This window comes from Podarcis erhardii, assembly GCF_964252035.2.
Source record: "Podarcis erhardii genome assembly, chromosome: 13".
NCBI lineage: Eukaryota > Metazoa > Chordata > Lepidosauria > Squamata > Lacertidae > Podarcis > Podarcis erhardii.
This window is the reverse complement of record NC_138502.1, coordinates 7,746,951-7,766,745: the sequence shown is the minus strand read 5'-3', so window position 1 is coordinate 7,766,745 and position 19,795 is coordinate 7,746,951. Positions and strand designations below refer to the sequence as shown.

The 19,795-nt window shown below is 42.1% G+C and overlaps 1 protein-coding gene across 7 annotated transcripts in view; it reads left to right on the top strand.

Annotated features, from left to right (window-relative positions):
• LOC309326639 (T cell receptor alpha chain MC.7.G5-like) overlaps positions 1-19,795 on the top strand; it is a 142,626-nt gene that overhangs the window by 52,611 nt on the left and 70,220 nt on the right. The window contains exons 1-2 of one of the 7 annotated variants that reach the window (XM_081835513.1): positions 371-513; positions 3,441-3,747. The exons of 4 other annotated variants lie outside the window; for them this stretch is intronic. In XM_081835513.1, the coding sequence (XP_081691639.1) occupies positions 468-513; positions 3,441-3,747 (353 nt within the window). In that variant the 5' untranslated portion in view covers positions 371-467. Of the gene's footprint in view, positions 1-370; positions 514-2,502; positions 2,746-3,440; positions 3,748-4,149; positions 4,451-19,795 lie in introns of those variants that run through there. 2 more of the 7 variants (XM_081835515.1, XM_081835514.1) reach the window with 2 other exon arrangements.

Sequence of the window (19,795 nt, the reverse complement as noted above, 5' to 3'; positions counted from 1 at the left end):
AACAGCAACAACAACAACTTGTTACTTATACCCCACCCATCTGGCCAGGCCTCCCCAGCCACTCTGGGTGGCTTCCAACAGGATATTAAAAACACAACAAAACATCAAACATTAAAAACTTCCCTAAACAGGGCTGCCTATATCCACAAGGGGGCACAGTTACCCACAGTTTGGTTCTCTGCCTCTCCCCACTTTTTGTTCTGCTCAGGGGATGCCCACAAAATAGGTCGCAGCGAACAAAAATGTGGCTTCAGTTTCACCTTTGAAGGGAAAGCAGAGTCAACTACACAGGAGAGGAAACCACCTGTGGTTAAGTCAGAAAGAGGAAGCCAGCCTCCTCCAAGGCAACTTTGAGAGAACATCAAGTCGTTCTTATGTACTGACTGCATCGGCTCAGTGCTGAGGATGCATTTTAAGTGAATGAATCTTTGCCTGAATTGGATCTGGACGTCAACAAATTCCTCACCATGATCTCCATGTCAGCATGTGTTATGCTCTTGGCTGCAATTCTAAGTGAGTAGCGTTTTCTAAAATATCTTCTTTCATTGGACATTTGCTCATTTTCTATAAATCATAGAAAGCTTCCTTATACCAATTAAGCCCATTGGAGTCCATGTAACCTGGGACGGTCAACACAGGTTGGCAGTGGCTCTCCAAAACTGGCACCAAAATCATCTGTTCACCTGCTTAATGTTTGCATCTTGAAATATGCAGAAGATCGCATGGAACTGCCATGCGTTCCATAGTTTGTCAGCATTGATGCTTTTGCAAACTAGGCAGTCAGTTATTGAGCTGAAGTTCCCAAATGAAAGATATTAGAAATAATGTTGCACATGTTTACAGGACTATAATGAAGTAAAGCTAAAGACAGAAACTTATAAAAAACAGTCAAATCCAAAAGACACCACAAAGCTGGTTTGGATGTGTTCATTGGTCCACCTGTCCATTTAACATCTCCTCTTGTGCTATTATCTTCTCTGCAGAAGGAAGTGTTGGGCAGACAGTGGAACAAAGTGAAGGTCTTGTGATCATCCCACAAGGATCCAAACTCTCTCTCAAATGCTCCTATCAGTCATCTTCCACGACTAACTACCCATTCTGGTACATTCAGCATGCTGGCCAAGCTCCCAAGCTATTCATGAGAGAGTTTTCAAAAGAATTCTCTGATGAGGGGCATCTTCGAGGCTTCAGTGCCACTCATGAAAAGATCAAGACCTTCAATCTGGAAAAAGCAGCCATCCAACTGAACGACTCTGCTACCTATTTCTGTGCCGTGAGTGACACAGTGAGGCTGGCCAATAGAGAAGCAGAGCAAAAACTTGCAAAGGAGAAAGACAGAACAGAACACAGAACAGAGTATTCAGGGATCCAAGTTACTCATTTAGCTTGGATGTAAAATCTGTCTGGCTAAAAGGGCAGGCATTAGAACCTATGATATCAGACATGCATAGGATCTGGTTAAGATGCCTAGGATTCCCCCCTCCCCCCCCCAAATACTGAGGGGCTCAACTTGGCCATTCCTTATTTCCCTCAAGCCTCCCCTGTTCTCTTCAAAGCTGGAGATTTGCACATTCTCTAAGTCTAATGGACAAAAGCAGCCAGAATTCAACGAATGACACAGAATTACAGGTGTCAGAGAAGTGCAGTTTTTTTAGTATTTAAAGGGGATTTCCCCCTTTTTTTCTTGAACAAAGTAATAATAATAAATAAACAGAAACTAAAAATGTGCACCCCACCCCTAAGACCATTCCACTGTAACCATCAAACCTGATGGTTTGACCCCTTTCCATTTTAATAAAGGGGCATTTCCCTTGCAGAATATGCAACAGAAACAGAATCATACTTCGAGATGCACATTTTAGTGATTTTTTTTCAATGCAGTGAAGTTCTCCAAGCAAATAATATGTACAGACATTGATACAGGGGGGTAAAGTGTATATAAAAATGCATAGTGAAAAATAGGATTAAAAATACAATATATTAGGGTGAAGTGATGTATTTCTGAGAAGCCTTCTTTTTAAAAAATAATAATAATCAGAAAGGGATGTGGAAATGTAGAGAACTGAATTTAGCCATGTAACAACAAGGATCGGAGGCAAATTGCAATGGTCAAATTCACCCAGCACCAGGCAGACATCTTCTGGGCAGATATCCAATACAACGGATGGAGCAGAACATCATAGAATTTTAGCTGTCAGCCCTCCTTGTTTACTAAAAAGTAAATTGGAAAGGAAGGTTTGGGAACAACACATGATCACAAAGCTGGAAGCGATGAAGACACCCTCTGTTCTGAAACAGCTGCAACTTGTTCAACCCCAAAAAAGTTCTCCAAAATGCACAATATTCCAGTTTTCAGTTCATGCCTGGACCCACAAGGGGGCGCTGCCGCGACTCCCCAGATTCACTCACCCCTTTTCATCCACAAAACACATCACAGCTGACAAAGAAAAAAGCTGTGGTTCCAGTCTAAGCTTTGAGGGGGAGGGAATTCATATCACCTGCAGAAGTGGCAGACTAGTCATTTCTTGAGAGGAGGAAACCATTAGTGGTTAAGTCAGAAAGAGGAAGCCAGCCTCCTGGAAGGCAAATTTTAGCACTCTGCGCTGCAAAACATCAAGTCAATGTAACTTATTGATGGACTTGATCTACGGCTGAGGATAAATCGTAAGCCAGGCCAGCTTCTATTAAATTGGATCACCATGATTGCCATGTCAACATGTATTATCTTCTTGGCTGTGACTTTAAGTAAGTATAGAGCTTTTTTATATCTCAATTTTTTTTGGACCTTTGCTCATTTTCTAAATACCATATTAACATGACTATCTTGGCAGGCTAAAGCTCATTAGTTCAGTGGGTTAACATTTGCACATTGAAACAAGCATGCAGTGTTTATTGTGACACTTTTACTCATGACACAGCCCATTGGTGGGTTGAATGTAACATGTGTGTGAGTCGGAAATGGTTTGGCTTTGTGTAAGGCAGCTTAGTATGTTCCTGCGTTGTGTTACCTGTGCAGGTGAAGAAGGAAAAGAGGTAGAAATGGGCAGGGAGACAACACATTACTTTCAATGAGTGTACAATTGGTGTGAAGCAATACCCGAGCTGTACAGTTCTTCAGATGCACAGGTGAGCTGTGCAAATCAACCAGTGTGGAACTCTTTCACACAAAATTCCTGCACATGTTTAGAGACAGCTTATAACTCCAAATTAGGAAACAAGTCAAAATGTAAAAAAAAAAAGAGAGTCCTTTTTATAATGATCCAAAACTAACACAATTATAATGAACCAAGAATGTAGAAGAATTACAAAACTCCCAACCCTATCCCAGATAGCCCCAAGATGCCAAGCACCACAGAGCTGGTCTTGAGTTTTCCACTGATGTATCAGTTGGTCCTCCTGCCCATCTAATATAATCTCTTATGGCATAATCTTTTCTGCAGAAGGGAGTGTTGGTCAGTCAGTGGACCAAACAGAAGGCACTGTGCATGTCGCCCAAGGAGAGGGTATCTCGCTCAACTGTTCCTACAAAGGGAATGTCTACTATCTGTTCTGGTACATTCAGCATCCAGGCCAACCTCCCAAGCTTTTCCTGAGTAGCTATGACCCACGAGCTGATGGGACTCTTCTTGGCTTCAAAGCCGAGCAGAAGACAGACAAGAAAGACGAGGGGACCTTCAACATGGAGAAGACTGACAGCCAGCTGAATGACTCTGCTATCTATTTCTGTGCCGTGAGTGACACAGTGAGGTAGAACAACAGAAAAGCAGAGCAAAAACATTCAAAGGGGAAAGAGACATGAGAGAAAGGGAGCACTTATAGCGTTTTCGGGGATCCAAGCAGCAGTCCTTGTGCACATTTACCTGGAAGACCTCTCTCTCTCTGTGTGTGTGTGCCATTTATTAAATAAATAAACATGGCAACAGTGTTTATGACATTTCTCACCAACATTCTTCATATTTCTAACCTTTCCATTTCTTAAAAAGGCAAGTAGCTTCTACTTCCTCCTAGGATCACCCAGAAAAACCCTGAACTAGGTCACATTACAGTTTTGACCCAGGAATCCTCAGGGGTCACGATCTCTGTCCCTTTATCTATACCAGATCTTTTAATCTGAAGCTTCTCAATTGCTCTTTGTAAATTTTGTTGCAGATAACCCTGGATGGGCTCAAGAGGTCAACCAGCCGGGATCTACTAGAGCATTTGAAGGACAACCACACACCCTGAGCTGCAGCCTCTCTTCTGAATCAAGCGATGTGATCCAGTGGTACTGGCAGTTCCCAGGAGAACGGCTTCGGTATATTGCTGGTGCAATCCCAGGGAATCCTGGTGAAGGGGCTGATCCAAAGAGCACAGTGTACGTTGGACAGGACAAGAAATCCAGCACACTTGTTCTCCATCAGGTGAAGCTGGCAGATGCTGCTGTCTACTACTGTGCTCTGAGTGACACAGTGTGTCAGGGAGGGACTATCCCTGTGCAAAAACTCTTCTCAGTGTCTGAGCAGAGGAGGAGCTAAGGCAGGCAGGAGGAGGCAGGGGAGATAAGTCAACAGAGAACATGCAAAAGAAGCAGGCATAGCAACGGTGTTTACAGTGTGTATTCTTTATGAGCTGGGAAATCAAATTCCATCAAAGCTCAAGGAGCTGAGGCCACTGCCATTCACTTAACTTCGAACCAATCTGAAATATGGAGATTTGATGCTGAACTTACTTGCAATGCTAGAATGACTCAATGTTGCTCACTGGTAGAGCATGAATAACATTCCAGGTTCAATCCCTGGATTTCTTTCTTTCTTATTTTCAATCTTATTTCTGAATTTTTCACAAAGAAAGAAAAACTTTACACATTTTAACATAAACCATAAGTTACTTTATCAATTGACTTCCCTTCCACCCCTTCCATTGTTTCCATATTTACCCTTAAATGCTACATATTATGCCTATACTGTTCAATACATTCAGTTTAACCCATTTTTCTTAATAATTCATGCAATTGCTCATATTTCAAATCCTGCTCACATTTTCATCTCGCTATAGTAGTTCTTTAAATACTCAATAAAAAATTTCCAGTACTCAGGGATTTTTATTCTTATTATTTGTCACTTTGGTCTCTAATTTTCACTGTTAATTTTGCTAGTTCCGGGTCTTCCATCATTTCCAAAAACCAATCATCCCTTGTTTGAAGTCGCAATCTTTCCATATTTGGGCATACACTACTCATGCTGCTTTCATTGTGTACATAAATACGTTAAGCAGCTCTTTTGGAACAACATTATCTACAATTCCTGAAAGAAAATCTTCGGGTTTCTTGGAAACCATCAACTTAAACATCTTTTCCATCTCATTATATATCATTTCCCAGTAGCCCTTAGCTTTTTTACAAGTCCACACATGTGAAGAAATGTTCCTTCTGTCGTTTTGCATTTCCAACACACACTTGATTTGGTTTTATACGTTTTGGGGGGGCGGGTACATATGTTTGAATCTTCCCCTAGCTATCCAACAGGTTTTTTTCTGAATGTTCTAACTTGTTTAAATTGTGTTGAAGCTCTACTACCACTCGTGAGTTCTTTATTTTTAAGCGGGGAGAATAACACTTAAGCTATGTGTTCTGCTCACACACCAGGACTGTCCTTGATTATTTTAAGTCTCCAACCTGGCATTTTCTTGGACTACAGCTCCCATCAGCTCCAGCCAGCAGATGTGGTGGTTCAGGCTGATGGGAATTGTAGTTTGAAACAGCAGGAGGGCACCAGGTTGGAGAAGCCTGGCTTAAAGCAACTAACCAGCCAATCAGCAATTGTCTGACTATTTTGATGAAACAATTAAGGATCTGCATCTTATCTAGCCTGCAGTGTGCCTTTCCCCCCACCAGGTGGTGGCATCAGTCCAGTTGCAGGAAATTCCTACAGACTCTCATAGGTCTGGTTCTTCTTCTTTTACATCAGTTTTGGAACGTATAAGAATCCCAGCCTGGATTAGATCTAAGGTTCTTCTAGCAGAAATGCTAAACACCTACAATCACAACTTGGCTGATCTGATGCTTACAGGAATTCCATGAGCGGGGTGTGAAGACACCAGCCCTCCAAAACTATAATCGTAAGCCACTGGTTTTCTGTGGTTGAGATAATAATAATAATAATAATAATAATAATAATAATAATAATAATAATAAATTTATTTATACTCCACCCATCTGGTGGCTTTCAACAGAACATAAAAACAGAATAAAACATCGAACATTAAAAACCTCCCTAAACAGGGCTGCCTTCAGATGTCTTCTAAAAGCCAGATAGTTTGTTTGTTCCCTTTACATGATGGGAGGGCATTCCACAGGGAGGGGGCAAACTACTGAGAAGGCCCTATGCCTGGTTCCCTGTAACCTCACTTCTTGCAGTGAGGGAACCACCAGAAGGCCCTCAGAGCTGGACCTCAGTGTCCAGGCAGAACGATGGGGGTGGAGACCCTCCTTCAGGTATATAAACACATGCATATGTATGTTTGTGTATCTGTGTGTGCTTGCTTTTTCTTCTTGTTTTATTTGTTTGCATATATGTGCATGATGTTTGTCTGATGTGTGAGTGTGTGCATGCTCTTAGCATCCCTGCTTTCTCTTATCTGACAAGTGTGCTTTGTGATGTCTGAAACAGGTCCTTATATTTCCCAATGTACCCCCCCCCCCAATGTCACAGACTCTAAGGTCATGGCCATGAATAGAGTCACAGCACCTGCAGAACTGAACCCACTCTAACTAAAAATCCATCTACTCTAAAGAAAACCACAAGTCTGAAGCCGCAGACACAACTTTTAACCACTCCAAAGTCTTGGTTTTCCACTGACGCCATACCTGCTTTCTTCCACCAGGTGGCAATGGGAAATTCTCCTTTCACTAAATACAGAAGGCTCTTCACCTTCTGAGGTTTTCCTCTAACTTTGTTTTCACAAAAGAACCACGATTCTCCTTCTGACTGTCAGAGGAGAGTTGAGAAAAGGAGAAGAGAAAGCACACATAGAGAATTCATTGAGTTGGAGAAGACAACCTTAGTTTCTCCGCTGAATTTCCAGAGTGGTCCTTCAGGATGTCCTCAAGAGTCCAGCTTGGTCAGTGGAGGATTCTTTGGGGGCTATTTTGGCTGTGTAAGTTGGGGAATCCTTAGAAATTTGGGAGAGGGCCATAGCCCAGCGGCAGATGGTCTCCTTTGCATGCAGAAGACCCCAGCTTAAGGTAGGACCTTGACATCATTCCTGTCTGGGAAATCCTGGAGAGCAGCTGTCAGTGTAGACAATACAGCTAGATGGGACAGTGGCCTGACTCTGTATAAGGAAGCTCCTATGCTTAGAGAAAATGTTGATAATAGAAAATACGTAGAAATGTCTACTCTACACTCACCTACATCCACTCTGAGATCTTTCTCTAGCTTCACTTCAGTTGATTCCATTGATCCACTGAAGAGTAGAATCTAGGCATAATGCCTCTATGACATGGAGACATGTTACAATTTCAATATTATGAACATGGCCACCAGTAATAGAAAGAGATGTAGGGCTGGAATGAGACACACAACAAAACCCTTATTAGATGTATAGCTATTGTTCTTTTTAAAATAATAATAATAATAATAATAATAATAATAATAATAATAACTTATTAGATACGGTTAGTGACTAAGGACTATTAACTGCAATCAGAAAGGTCAAAATGGTGCATATTTATAGGAGATTTCAAGGCAATGTGACCCTGCTGAGTCAGAGCAAAAGCCTCTAGTCCAGGATTTGGTTCTCACAGTGACCAGCCAGGTATCTATGGGATGTCAACAAACAGGACTTGAGTGCCACAGGGCTCTCCACACTTGCAGTTCCCAGAAAATGATGTTTGCTTGGTGAATGCTGGAGACCATATAGACATCAGGGGTAACAGCTGCTGTGGATTGTTTTGGGAGGCAGGGTGGGATATCAAATAATTAATAAATCAAATAAACAAGAAAAATTAATAGTAGTAGCTGTTGATAAGCTTACCCTTTGTCAATTTGCTTCATCATATTTTCAGGCTGTTCAAATTGGCAGTCATCACAAGGGTAGCAAAATCCATCGCTTGACTATAATATGCTGAATGGAAATGTCCGAAGGAGGGAGAGAGCCCTGAGAAGGATAGATGGAGCAATGGGTGGATGAATGAGATGACCAAATTAATGATGTTGAAGTAAGAGGCAGAAAGACAGAGTCAGCTGGAGAGAGATGGGGCTTCACAAGCAAGGCCTGATAAACAGTCAGAAACTCAGCATGAGAAGTCATGGAATAACAGTGATTCCCCCCACAGGTGGAGATATCAGTGGTGATGCTTCTCAGCTTTCTGAAGTCTACTTTTCCTTGGGAGAAACAGCTCGGATCTCCTGCAAACATGGACTCTCTTCATACACAGCGGTCTTCTGGTACAAGCAAACCCAAGATACGGCCCCTTACTCAGTCATCCACAGTTACTCTAAAACCGAGAAGAAAGAACGGTTGGAGATGGACACTGACAAAGGCAACCTGTCTACAGAGCTGTCCATCAGCAAGGTGGAGATGGGGGATCCCGGAATCTACCATTGTGCTGCAAGTGACACAGTGGTGGGAAATGCAAAGCGAGCTGCACAAAAACCTGAAGAGGTTTGTTCCTCTTCCCTGCGCTGAAGGTTCACTTCTGGGACAGCCACGTGCACATCCCACTGTACATAAATGAGTCATTAAGAAGGAATCACTGTCCTGGGTCAGAAATGTTACATTGTTTTCTTCTAATTTTCCCGTTATGGCAAGTATAGCCAATGCCGTGCCCTTCAGAAGTTGTGAATAACCAGCCCCATTCAACATGGGGAGTGGTAAGGGATGAAGAGAAATCTTTCCACAAACATCTGAAGGGCACTGCATTGACTACCCCTACATTATGGGGTAGTAGTGGAACAACCAGATGCCCACAAGATGTTTTGGACTACAAGTCCTTCTAGCCCCATCCAGCTGTACAGCTTTCCATGATAATAAAGTGTATCTGTTAATCACCCTCTAGAGGACCAAATTCAGTAATGTGCCACTGAACAGAGTCAAAAGACTCTTTGAGAGCAGTTTCTTGGATTCCAGAATGTACCCCCCCCCCAAAAAAAAAAAGTGTTGGGAGACCCTTGGCATGAGGTCAGATCTGTTAAGGGGAGCTGACAGCACCTGCAGATGTGACCTCAGTGTAACTTAGAATCCATCTGCTCAAAAGAAAACCACAAGAAAGAAGCCACAAACACAATTTGTGAGCAACCCTGCTGTCTTTGTTTTCTTCCACTAGATAGCAATAAGGAGTCATTCTTGCCTCTCAAAACCCTTCATTAACTGTGTTAACTTAAGATTTTTCACAATTCTACTTCTGACTGGCAGGAGGGATCTTAAAAAATAGGAAAAGAGAAAGCACACATTGATAATTCATTGAACAAGGGAAGACGGCGACCTTAGTTTCTTCTGAATTTCCACACCTTACTAGGAGGGATCTGCGTTGGTGAGAGAATCTGCGTTCTTCAGAATGACCTCAATAGTCCACCCAGCGCAGTGGATTCTCCTTGGGCTATTTCTGCTGTGTAAGTTGGGGAATCCTTAGAAATTTGGGAAAGGGACGGAGTTCAGTGGCAGAGCTTTGCATACAAAGGACACCAGGTTCATTCTCTGGGTTCTCCAGGTAGGGCTTAGAGAAAACCCCTGTCTGAAAATTCTGGAGGGCTGCTGCCAGTCAGTGTAGACAATACTGAGTTAGATGGAACAAGGGACCAACTCAGTATAAGGCAGCTTCCAAAGCTTAGAGAAAATATTAAACTTTAACAATAGGCGAAAAGCAGCTAATAATGTCTACTTCACAGACATATACGTAATTGGCTGTTCCCTCAGGGATCTCTCTCTCTATCCTCTGTTCAGTGGATTCCATTTGTCCAATGACCAACATAAGCTAGTACCATTCCTACTGCTATGAGGAGGTGAAGCCATATGACAATGATTATTGCCAGTACCACCAGTAATAGAAGCTGGGATTGATCTGGAATTCTACTGCTCAAACAATTGAATTTTTATTAGCAGTTGTCATTGAGTGATATCAAATGTATAGCTACTGATTTTTAGAATTTGATACTCTTGGTGTGTAACTGATATTAGACACAGTTATTGATCTATTACTATTAACTGTACTCAGTAAGATCATCATGGCAATTGTGTATATCTATGGAAGATTCCCATGCGGGTGGCGCTGTGGGTAAAACCTCAGCGCCTAGGACTTGCCGATCGCATGGTCGGCGGTTCGAATCCCCGCAGCGGGGTGAGCTCCCGTCTTTCAGTCCCAGCTCCTGCCCACCTAGCAGTTTGAAAGCACCCCTAAGTGCAAGTAGATAAATAGGTACCGCTTTATAGCGGGAAGGTAAATGGCATTTCCGTGTGCTGCGCTGGTGCTGGCTCGCCAGAGCAGCTTCATCATGCTGGCCACGTGACCCGGAAGTGTCTCTGGACAGCGCTGGCCCCCGGCCCCTTAAGTGAGATGGGCGCACAACCCTAGAGTCGGACATGACTGGCCAGTACGGGCAGGGGTACCTTATGGAAGATTCCAAGGAAATGTGAACATACAGACCTTGTGGAGTCAATCCAATATTCTGTCTAGTCAAGGTTCCAGTTCTTAGAAGGACCAAGCAGATGTCTCTGGGAAATCTGCAAGCAGGATGTCAGCACAACAGCACTCTTCCCACTTGGAAAGCTCACCATCTGGTATTGAGAGCCATGAGGTTATGGAACAATGATGATTTTTCTTTTTCCAGGCAGAGATATCAGCGGTGATGCTTCTCAACTTTCTGAAGTCTCCTTTTCTTCTGGAGAAACAGCTCGGATCTTCTGTAAACATGGAGTCTCTAATTATTATGGGGTCTTCTGGTACAAGCAAACCCAAGATGCAGCCCCTTCCTTAGTCATCCACAGTTACTCTAAAACCGAGAAGAAAGAACGGTTGGAGATGGACACTGACAAAGGGAATTTGTCTACAGAGCTGTCCATCAGCAAGGTGGAGATGGGGGATGCCGGAATCTACCATTGTGCTGCAAGTGACACAGTGGTGGGAAATGCAAGGCGAGCTGCACAAAAATCTAAAGAGCTTTGATCCTCTTCAGTGAGCTGAAGGTTCACCCATGTCACACTTTTTATGAATGAGTCATTCAGAATAAATCATTGCCCTAGTTCAAAAATTTCACCACCTCTTTTTCTCCTTTGCCCATTATGGCCATGATAGCCATTTGTTCCTCTTCACTGCGCTGAAGGTTCACTTCTGGGACAGCCACATGCACATCCCACTGTACATAAATGAGTCATTAAGAAGGAATCACTGTCCTGGGTCAGAAATGTCACATTGTTTTCTTCTAATTTTCCCGTTATGGCAAGTATAGCCAATGCCGTGCCCTTCAGAAGTTGTGAATAACCAGCCCCATTCAACATGGGGAGTGGTAAGGGATGAAGAGAAATCTTTCCACAAACATCTGAAGGGCACGGCATTGACTACCCCTACATTATGGGGTAGTAGTGGAACAACCAGATGCCCACAAGATGTTTTGGACTACAAGTCCTTCTAGCCCCATCCAGCTGTACAGCTTTCCATGATAATAAAGTGTATCTGTTAATCACCCTCTGGAGGACCAAATTCAGTAATGTGCTACTGAACAGAGTCAAAAGACTCTTTGAGAGCAGTTTCTTGGATTCCAGAATGTACCCCCACCCAAAGTGTTGGGAGACCCTTGGCATGAGGTCAGATCTGTTAAGGGGAGCTGACAGCACCTGTAGATGTGACCTCAATGTAACTTAGAATCCATCTGCTCAAAAGAAAACCACAAGAAAGAAGCCACAAACACAAGGTGTGTCTGTGTGGATTCTCATGTAGCCAAAACAGCATCATTCATTCATAAAAGAGTGGCATTAGCAGATTTTGGGGCACCCAGTGTTTCCCCCAGTACCAAAATTGCTTTTTGCTTTTTAAAAAACAATGTAGATAAGCATCTTTGAAAACAGTGGTTGTGTATTGCAAATTGATCACTACAAGGTGGAAATAGAAAAGTTGGATCTGAGTGGAATAGGGTATCCTGAAGTAGGGCAAAGATGAAGTGGAGTATCTTCAATAATTTGTTGCAGGTCTCTCTCCTCCACCTCCCTATTCATTTTCTGGTTTAGTGTTTTCTAAAGAAAATCATAATGCAAGTAACTGTCTATGATATGTTACTACTTCACAGTGTATTCAAACTGACAAGCATAATTTAGGATCCAGTCTTATGAAAGTGTAGGAGAAATTCTCCATTGAGGGCACACAGAAGTTTTAGCTAGTGGGAAGCAGCATATAATAAGAGATTGAGAAATTCCCCTGGAGGATTCTAATATGGAGGCTCACACCAAATTCAGTATTGGATTGCTGGACAGAGTTCAAAGAGTCTGCGAGAGCGGAATATCTAGGCAAATATGCATTATCTTAACTGTTCTTCCTCCACTCTACCCCCTTCTGCCAACCTGGCATGTCACCATCTCTCTTCCAACCACAGTCCATTAAGTACAACTTACTGGCTTCAATAATAATGAGCCGAACAGTGATCCCACCTCAAAGGTGTTCCACCAAACTGAAAATTTGATTATTATTTTCCACATACAAGGTTGTGACTTGGAACAGGAACTATATTGAGACAAGGGGCAGTGGCTCAGTGTGGCTGCAACACAAGCTCCTCACCAAAGCTATGTCGCACGCCAAAGAACTGAAGGTTTGAGCTCATGCAGATTTTTGGGATGAGAAGTGGGTGGGTTCTTGAAAGGGGCCGGCTAGCCAAATAAGCAAACGATGCAAAGCAGCATGATTCAAGGCTCTCCTCCCTACTAGAAATACTACATGAGGATTATCTGTGGAGCTGCTTCCATCATGGCCTAGTCCCTGCCCAATCTGCCTCTGAGTCTGTGTTTCATGGGGAAGACTGGAGTACCACGACCCAAGAGGCCCTGGATCCCCCTGGTCAGCCTCAGTGTTCATTGACACAGCCTGCTCCCCTGCAACATGTACTTTGTGTGTTGTTGTGGTGGTGGGGGGTTCTTCCTCTGAATAAGATTCTTCCCCCCAGAACATGAGAGTTATGATATCTCAGGAGAGTGACAAATGAGTGCAGTCTGCCATCTTGGTTCAAAATATTGTCCTCTTGCAGGCAAACATATACGGATAGCATTTCCTCATTCTTAAGCACCACTATGCAAAACTGGGTTGTGCCATTTTCAAATCAGAGCAATTCTTATGTTCAGTCCACCATCATAACATCAAAATGATGTCCAATAGTACTGAAGCAGAGATGAAAAACTTCTCCTTGATATCAGGAAGCATCGGGCCTATTTTGGTTATGATATCTTAAGAGTTGTCTGGACAGATAGAGAACTTATGGAGAAATAACTTTCCAAAATATGGAGACAGTAGTTAAGTAATACTATTACTACTGCTACTAGTAGGATTTACATCCCACTCTTGTTCCTGAAGGAGCCTTAGGCAGCAAGCAAATCCATAATTTGAAAAATAAAAACGTACATAATAATTCACGAACAGTTGTAGTTAAGAACCTAGAATGTAGAAGGAATTTTTCCTTAGCAGGATGAGAAAAAAGAAAACTCAGAGGTTTTCTTAGAAGAATAAGCCTTAGGGACAATGTTAGATGTGTAGTGAACCGCCCTGGGACCTGAAGGTATGGGGCGGTAAACAAATTTAATAAATAATAATAATAATTTAAGAATTTCTAGTTTGCGTCGTGCTTTAACTGGCAACCTCCTTTATCATAACTTTGCTGCTCCTGCCCAACCTTTCGTTGGAATATGGTCTTAAACAGGTTGCTAGGCAACAGAAAAACCGACGGAGCAAACAGGTGCCTTAATTAAGGACATGTGGTCAATAAGGGTCAATGTAAAATTGTCAGTATGTAAATGAGCATGAGTCAGCATTAGGTCTGGAAGGCTAGAAGAGGAAAGGATTATGTTATGTTATTTTATTTGTATTTGACCCGTGTAATTTTTGGTAAATAATAAAGATACTAAACTAAAAAAGAAACTCTGCTGCAAGTCTGTTAAAGAAGAAAACCCAAGAGTAGATTGTGAACACATCAACACCTTTGATGTAGAATACACAAAACAGATTGTGCCTACTTTCTCTGGTCTTCCTAGAAACTCATTGCATCACTGGCATTCAAAAGCATCACTTTCAGGGATCCCCAAGGTGGCGCCCTTAGGCAATCTCCCTTCGTGTATATCAAGGGCCCCTGATCCTCTGAATTTTTTATTTCTAAAAAAGTATATAGATAGGGGGTGTTTCAGGGAAGGTTGCCTGGGGTTGTTTTTTTTTGTTTTGTTTTTTGTTTTTTGCTCAGGGGGCTTTATTTGTGTAAGTGTTTCACCTGGTTTGTGATGGGGTGCATATGCGTTCTGAGCATTTATTTTTCTTTTGGGGAGACAAGTGCTTTGTGGTGTCCACCACAGTTTCTTGGATTCCAGAATGTACCCCCAAGAGTGTTGGGAGACCCTTGGCATAAGGTCAGATCTGTTAAAGGTAGTTGACAGCACCTGCAGATGTGACGCCAGTGTAACTAAAAACCAATCTGCACAAAAGAAAACCACAAGCCGGAAGCCACAAACACAATTTGTAAGCGATCCTGCTATCTCTGTTTTCTTCCACTAGATAGCAATGAGGAGTCATTCTTGCCTCACAAAACCCTTCACCAGCTGTGGTTTATTCTAGCTGTGTTAACTTAAGATTTTCACAAATCTACTTCTGACTAGCAGGAGAGAGCTAAAAATAAAAAGGAAAAGAGAAAGCGCACATTGATAATTCATTGAACTGGGGAAGATGGCAACCTTAGTTTGTTCTGAATTTCCACACCTTACTAGGAGGGATCTGCGTTGGTGAGAGCATCTGCGTTCTTCAGAATGACCTCAAGAGTCCACCCAGCTCAGTGGATTCTCCTTGGGCTATTTCTGCTGTGTAAGTTGGGGAATCCTTAGAAATTTGGAAAAGGGACGGAGCTCAGTGGTAGAGATTTGCATGCAAAGGACACCAGGTTCATTTTCTGGGTTTTCCAGGTAGGGCTTAGAGAAAACCCCTGTCTGAAAATTCTGGAGGGCTGCTGTGTAGACAATGCTGAGCTAGATGGAACAAGGGACGAACTCAGTGTACGGCAGCTTCCAAAGCTTAGAGAAAATATTAACCCTTAACAAGAGGCAAAAAGTAGCTAATAATGTCTACTCCACGGAAATATACTTACTTTGCTGTTATCTCTGTCTACCCTCCATTCAGTGGATTCCATTTGTCCAATGACCAATACAAGCTAGTACCATTCCTACTCCTATGAAGAGGACAAGCCATATGACAATGATTATTATCACTACCACCAGTAATAGAAGGTGGCATTGATCTGGAATTGTACTGTTCACACAACTGAACTTTTATTAGCAGTTGTCATTGAGTGATATCAAATGTATAGCTACTGATTTTTAAAATTACATACTCTTGGTGTGCAACTTAGATACAGTTATTGACTTATTACTATTAACTGTACTCAGTAAGATCATCGTGGCAATTGTGTATATCTATGGAAGATTCCAAGGAAATGTGAACATACGAACCTTGTGGAGTCAAACCAATATTCTGTCTAGTCAAGAATCTTGTTCTTAGAAGGACCAAGCAAATGTCTCTGGGAAGTCTGCAAGGATGTCAGCACAACAGCACTCTTCCCACTTGGAAAGCTCACCATCTGGTATTGAGAGCCATGAGGTTATGGAACAATGATGATTTTTCTTTTTCCAGGCAAATATGTCAGTGGTGATGCTTCTCAGCTTTCTGAAATCTCCTTTTCTCTGGGGGAAACAGCACAGATCTCCTGTAAACACGGACTCTCTACATATGATTCGGTCTTCTGGTACAAGCAAACCCAAGATGCAGCCCCTTCCTTAGCCATCTACAGTTACTCTAAAACTGAGAAGAAAGAACGGTTGGAGATGGACACTGACAAAGGGAATTTGTCTACAGAGCTGTCCATCAGCAAGGTGGAGATGGGGGACGCCGGGATCTACCATTGTGCTGCAAGTGACACAGTGGTGGGAAATGCAAGGCGAGCTGCACAAAAACCTGAAGAGCTTTGATCCTCTTCAGTGAGCTGAAGGTTCACCCATGTCACACTTTTTATGAATGAGTCATTCAGAATAAATCATTGCCCTAGTTCAAAAATTTCACCACCTCTTTTTCTCCTTGGCCCATTATGGCCATGATAGCCATTTGGTGTTGTCCCCTCTATTTCCAAAGTACAACTGGTGTGTCTGTGTGGATTCTCATGTAGCCAAAACAGCATCATCCATTCATAAAAGAGTGGCATTAGCAGATTTTGGGATACCCAGTGTTTTCCACAGAACCAAAATTGTGTTTGTTTGTTTGTTTGTTTGGTTTTTTGTTTTTTAAAGATGTAGAAAAGCATCTTTGAAAACAGTGATTGTGTATTGCCAACTGAATATTACAAGGTGGAAATAGAAAAGTTGGATCTGAGTGGAATAGGGTATCCTGAAGTAGGGCAAGGATGAACTGGAGTATCTTCAATAATTTGTTGCAGGTCTCTCTCCTCCACCTCCCTATTCATTTTCTGGTTTAGTGTTTTCTAAAGAAAAGCATAATGCAAGTAACTGTCTATGATATATTAATACTTCAAAGTGTATTCAAATTGACAAGCATAATTTAGGATCCAGTCTTATGAAAGTATGGGAAAAATTCTCCATTGAGGGCACATAGAAGTTTTAGCTAGCGGGAAGCAGCATATAATAAGGAATTGAGAAATTCCCCTTGAGGATTCTAATATGGAGGCTCACACCAAATTCAGTAATGCATTTCTGGACAGAGTTCAAAGAGTCTGCCAGAGCAGAATATATAGGCAAATATGCATTATCTTAACTGTTCTTCTTCCAGTCAACCACCTTCTGCCAACCTGGCATGTCACCATCTCTCTTTCATTTTTTTTTTTTAATAATTTTTATTCAGTTTTTAAAACACATAATTAAAAGACAAACACATCACAAAACACAAACAAACATAAACAAATCAAACATAAATAAATTCATAATCTTCTTTTCTTGTAACTTCTTTCAATCGACTTCCCCATACCTCCCTTTTTCTGCATCCTTATTTTAAAAAGAATTTTTTTTTAGCAACCCTTTAGTCAATTTATCCATTTAGTTCCCTTCATTAAATTCCCATAAATTTGTTGGTTACAGCTATAATTCTCTGCTTCTTACCCCTTGACATCTTAAAACTCATCAATTTTACAACAGTTTTTAAGATATATTTTAAATTTCTTCCAGTCTTCTTCCACTGCCTCTTTCCCCTGGTCACGAATTCTGCCGGTCATCTCTGCCAATCCCATGAAGTCAATCACCTTTGTCTGCCATTCTTCCAGAGTAGGTAGTTCTTGCATCTTCCAATACTTTGCCAGAAGAATTCTTGCTGCAGTAGTAGCATACATAAAGAAAATCCTATCCTTCTTTGGCACCAATTGGCCAACCATGCCCAGTCACCATCTCTCTTTCAACCACAGTCCATTAAGTACAACTTACTCAACCCATTTTTTGCTGTATGAATCAGAAACCTCCTTGTACCTGGTTCTCTCCTGTCTTATGGTGAAGTCACAGACTTGTGTACACAACACTGGCCTCAATAATAATGAGCCGAACAGGGATCCCCCCTCAAAGGTGTTCCTCCAAAATGAAAATTTGATTATTATTATTTTGAAATACAAGGTTGTGACTTGGAACAGGAACTATATTGAGACAAGGGGCAGTGGCTCAGTGCGGCTGCAACACAAGCTCCTCACCAAAGCTATGTTGCAAGCCAAAGAATTGAAGGTTTGAGCTCATGCAGATTTCTGGGATGAGAAGTGTGTGGGTACTTGAAAGGGGCTGGCCAGCCAAATAGGCAAATGATGCAAAGCAGCATGATTCAAAGCTCTCCTCCCCATTAGAGATACTATGTGAGGATTATCTGTGGAGCTGCTTCCATCATGGCCCAGTCCCCGCCCAATCAGTGAATTGGGAGGGATGGTGAACTTCAGACCTGGTCTCGTTTTCTGGCCCTCAAGACTCTAAGCTCCTCCTCCTCACCAGCCCTGCTCTGTGCCCTACTTGAGTTCTTCAGCCTGATTTAGATTTGTCCATGAACATTTGAAGTTTCTGGAGTGATGCAGAAACCCCAGGATTTTCCATGGCTGGAATACAGCCTACCGTAGAAAGAGAGACGTCACACCCATTGTATGTTTCCAAGCACAATGCAAAGTGTTGGTGCTGACTTTTAAAGCCCTAAATGGCCTTGGCCCAGTATATCTGAAGGAGTGTCTCCACCCCCATCATTCAGCCCAGACACTGAGGTCCAGCTCTGAGGGCCTTCTGGCAGTTCCCTCCCTGCGAGAAGTGAGGTTACAAGGAAACAGGCAGAGGGTCTTATTGGTAGTGGCGCCCGCCCTGTGGAACGTCTTCCCATCAGATGTCAAGGAAATAAATATCTGACTTTTAAAAGACATCTGAAGGCAGCCCTGTTTAGGGAAGTTTTTATGTTTTATCACTTTGCTGTTATTATTTTGGACTGGTCTTTGACTGTAACAATAAATTATTACTATTACTGTTCTGTTATTATTATTATTATTATTATTATTATTATTATTATTATTATTATTAATATCATCATCATCACTTTTTTCTGGTCCCACCCACCCCTGGGATGGAAGGTGGCCCGCTCGAGGGTGTAGTCCTCAGGTGGAAAAGGGCTCCACCATCTACCCTTTTCTATGATGGCTTTTTGTAAGGGGTTGTATTGCTGTGGGTCTGGTACAAGGCTGAGTAAGTAAGTACATTGAGCAGACACTACAGATAGTTGCATTTGACAGCTTGCACGATGAGATAAAGAGTTTACCTTTTCTTGCCCCTGTGTTGGGCTTTCGTTGCCTTAAATGTGTGTGTGTGTGTGTGTGTGAGAGAGAGAGAGAGAGAGAGAGAGAGAGAGAGAGAGAGAGAGAGAGAGGTCAACTTATAATTTACAAAAGGCACATGAGAAACAGAATGGATGCCGATGGTTTTGCAGTTTTCAGTCACTGTGTGTAGCAACAATCTGGATGTACCCTTTGCCATTGTAAACCCAAGGTATATTTTTCCTCTACCACTGTCTATCACTATCTGGCTCATCCTTGCTTTGTCCCATAGAGACAAGAAGATAGAAAAATAATAATTGAGCTTCATCTCCTAAATCATGATTAATCTTAGAAATGATGGATCAATGGGAAGGAAATGTCATTCTGTGGAGTGGGAGATTCTTGAACGACAGAGGATGCAATCCTAAACATGCTTCCTTGGTTGTAAGCACCATTGAACACAATGGGACTTTCTTCTGAGTAAGCACACATAGGATTCTGCTCCACAAAAGAAGACTCTAGATGGAAACTCTTTTTTTGTGTGTGCATACAAATCTGGTGAGATTGCTTGAGAACTCCCCCCACAAAATCCATTTGAGTTCCAGTCAGTGTGTCTCAGAGCATGAGTTTGTGTAATGGTGTGTTTCACTGTGATAATGTTGGAAGCAGGAAAGTTGTATTTGGAAGTGGAACAAGGCTGACGGTTCATTCACGTAAGTCTTTAAAAACCAAATGTTTTCACAATGCATATCTCTTACAGTTCTAAAGAGGGGAACAAACTTTTTATATTGCATTTAGTACTATATTTATAACTCACTCAAGCG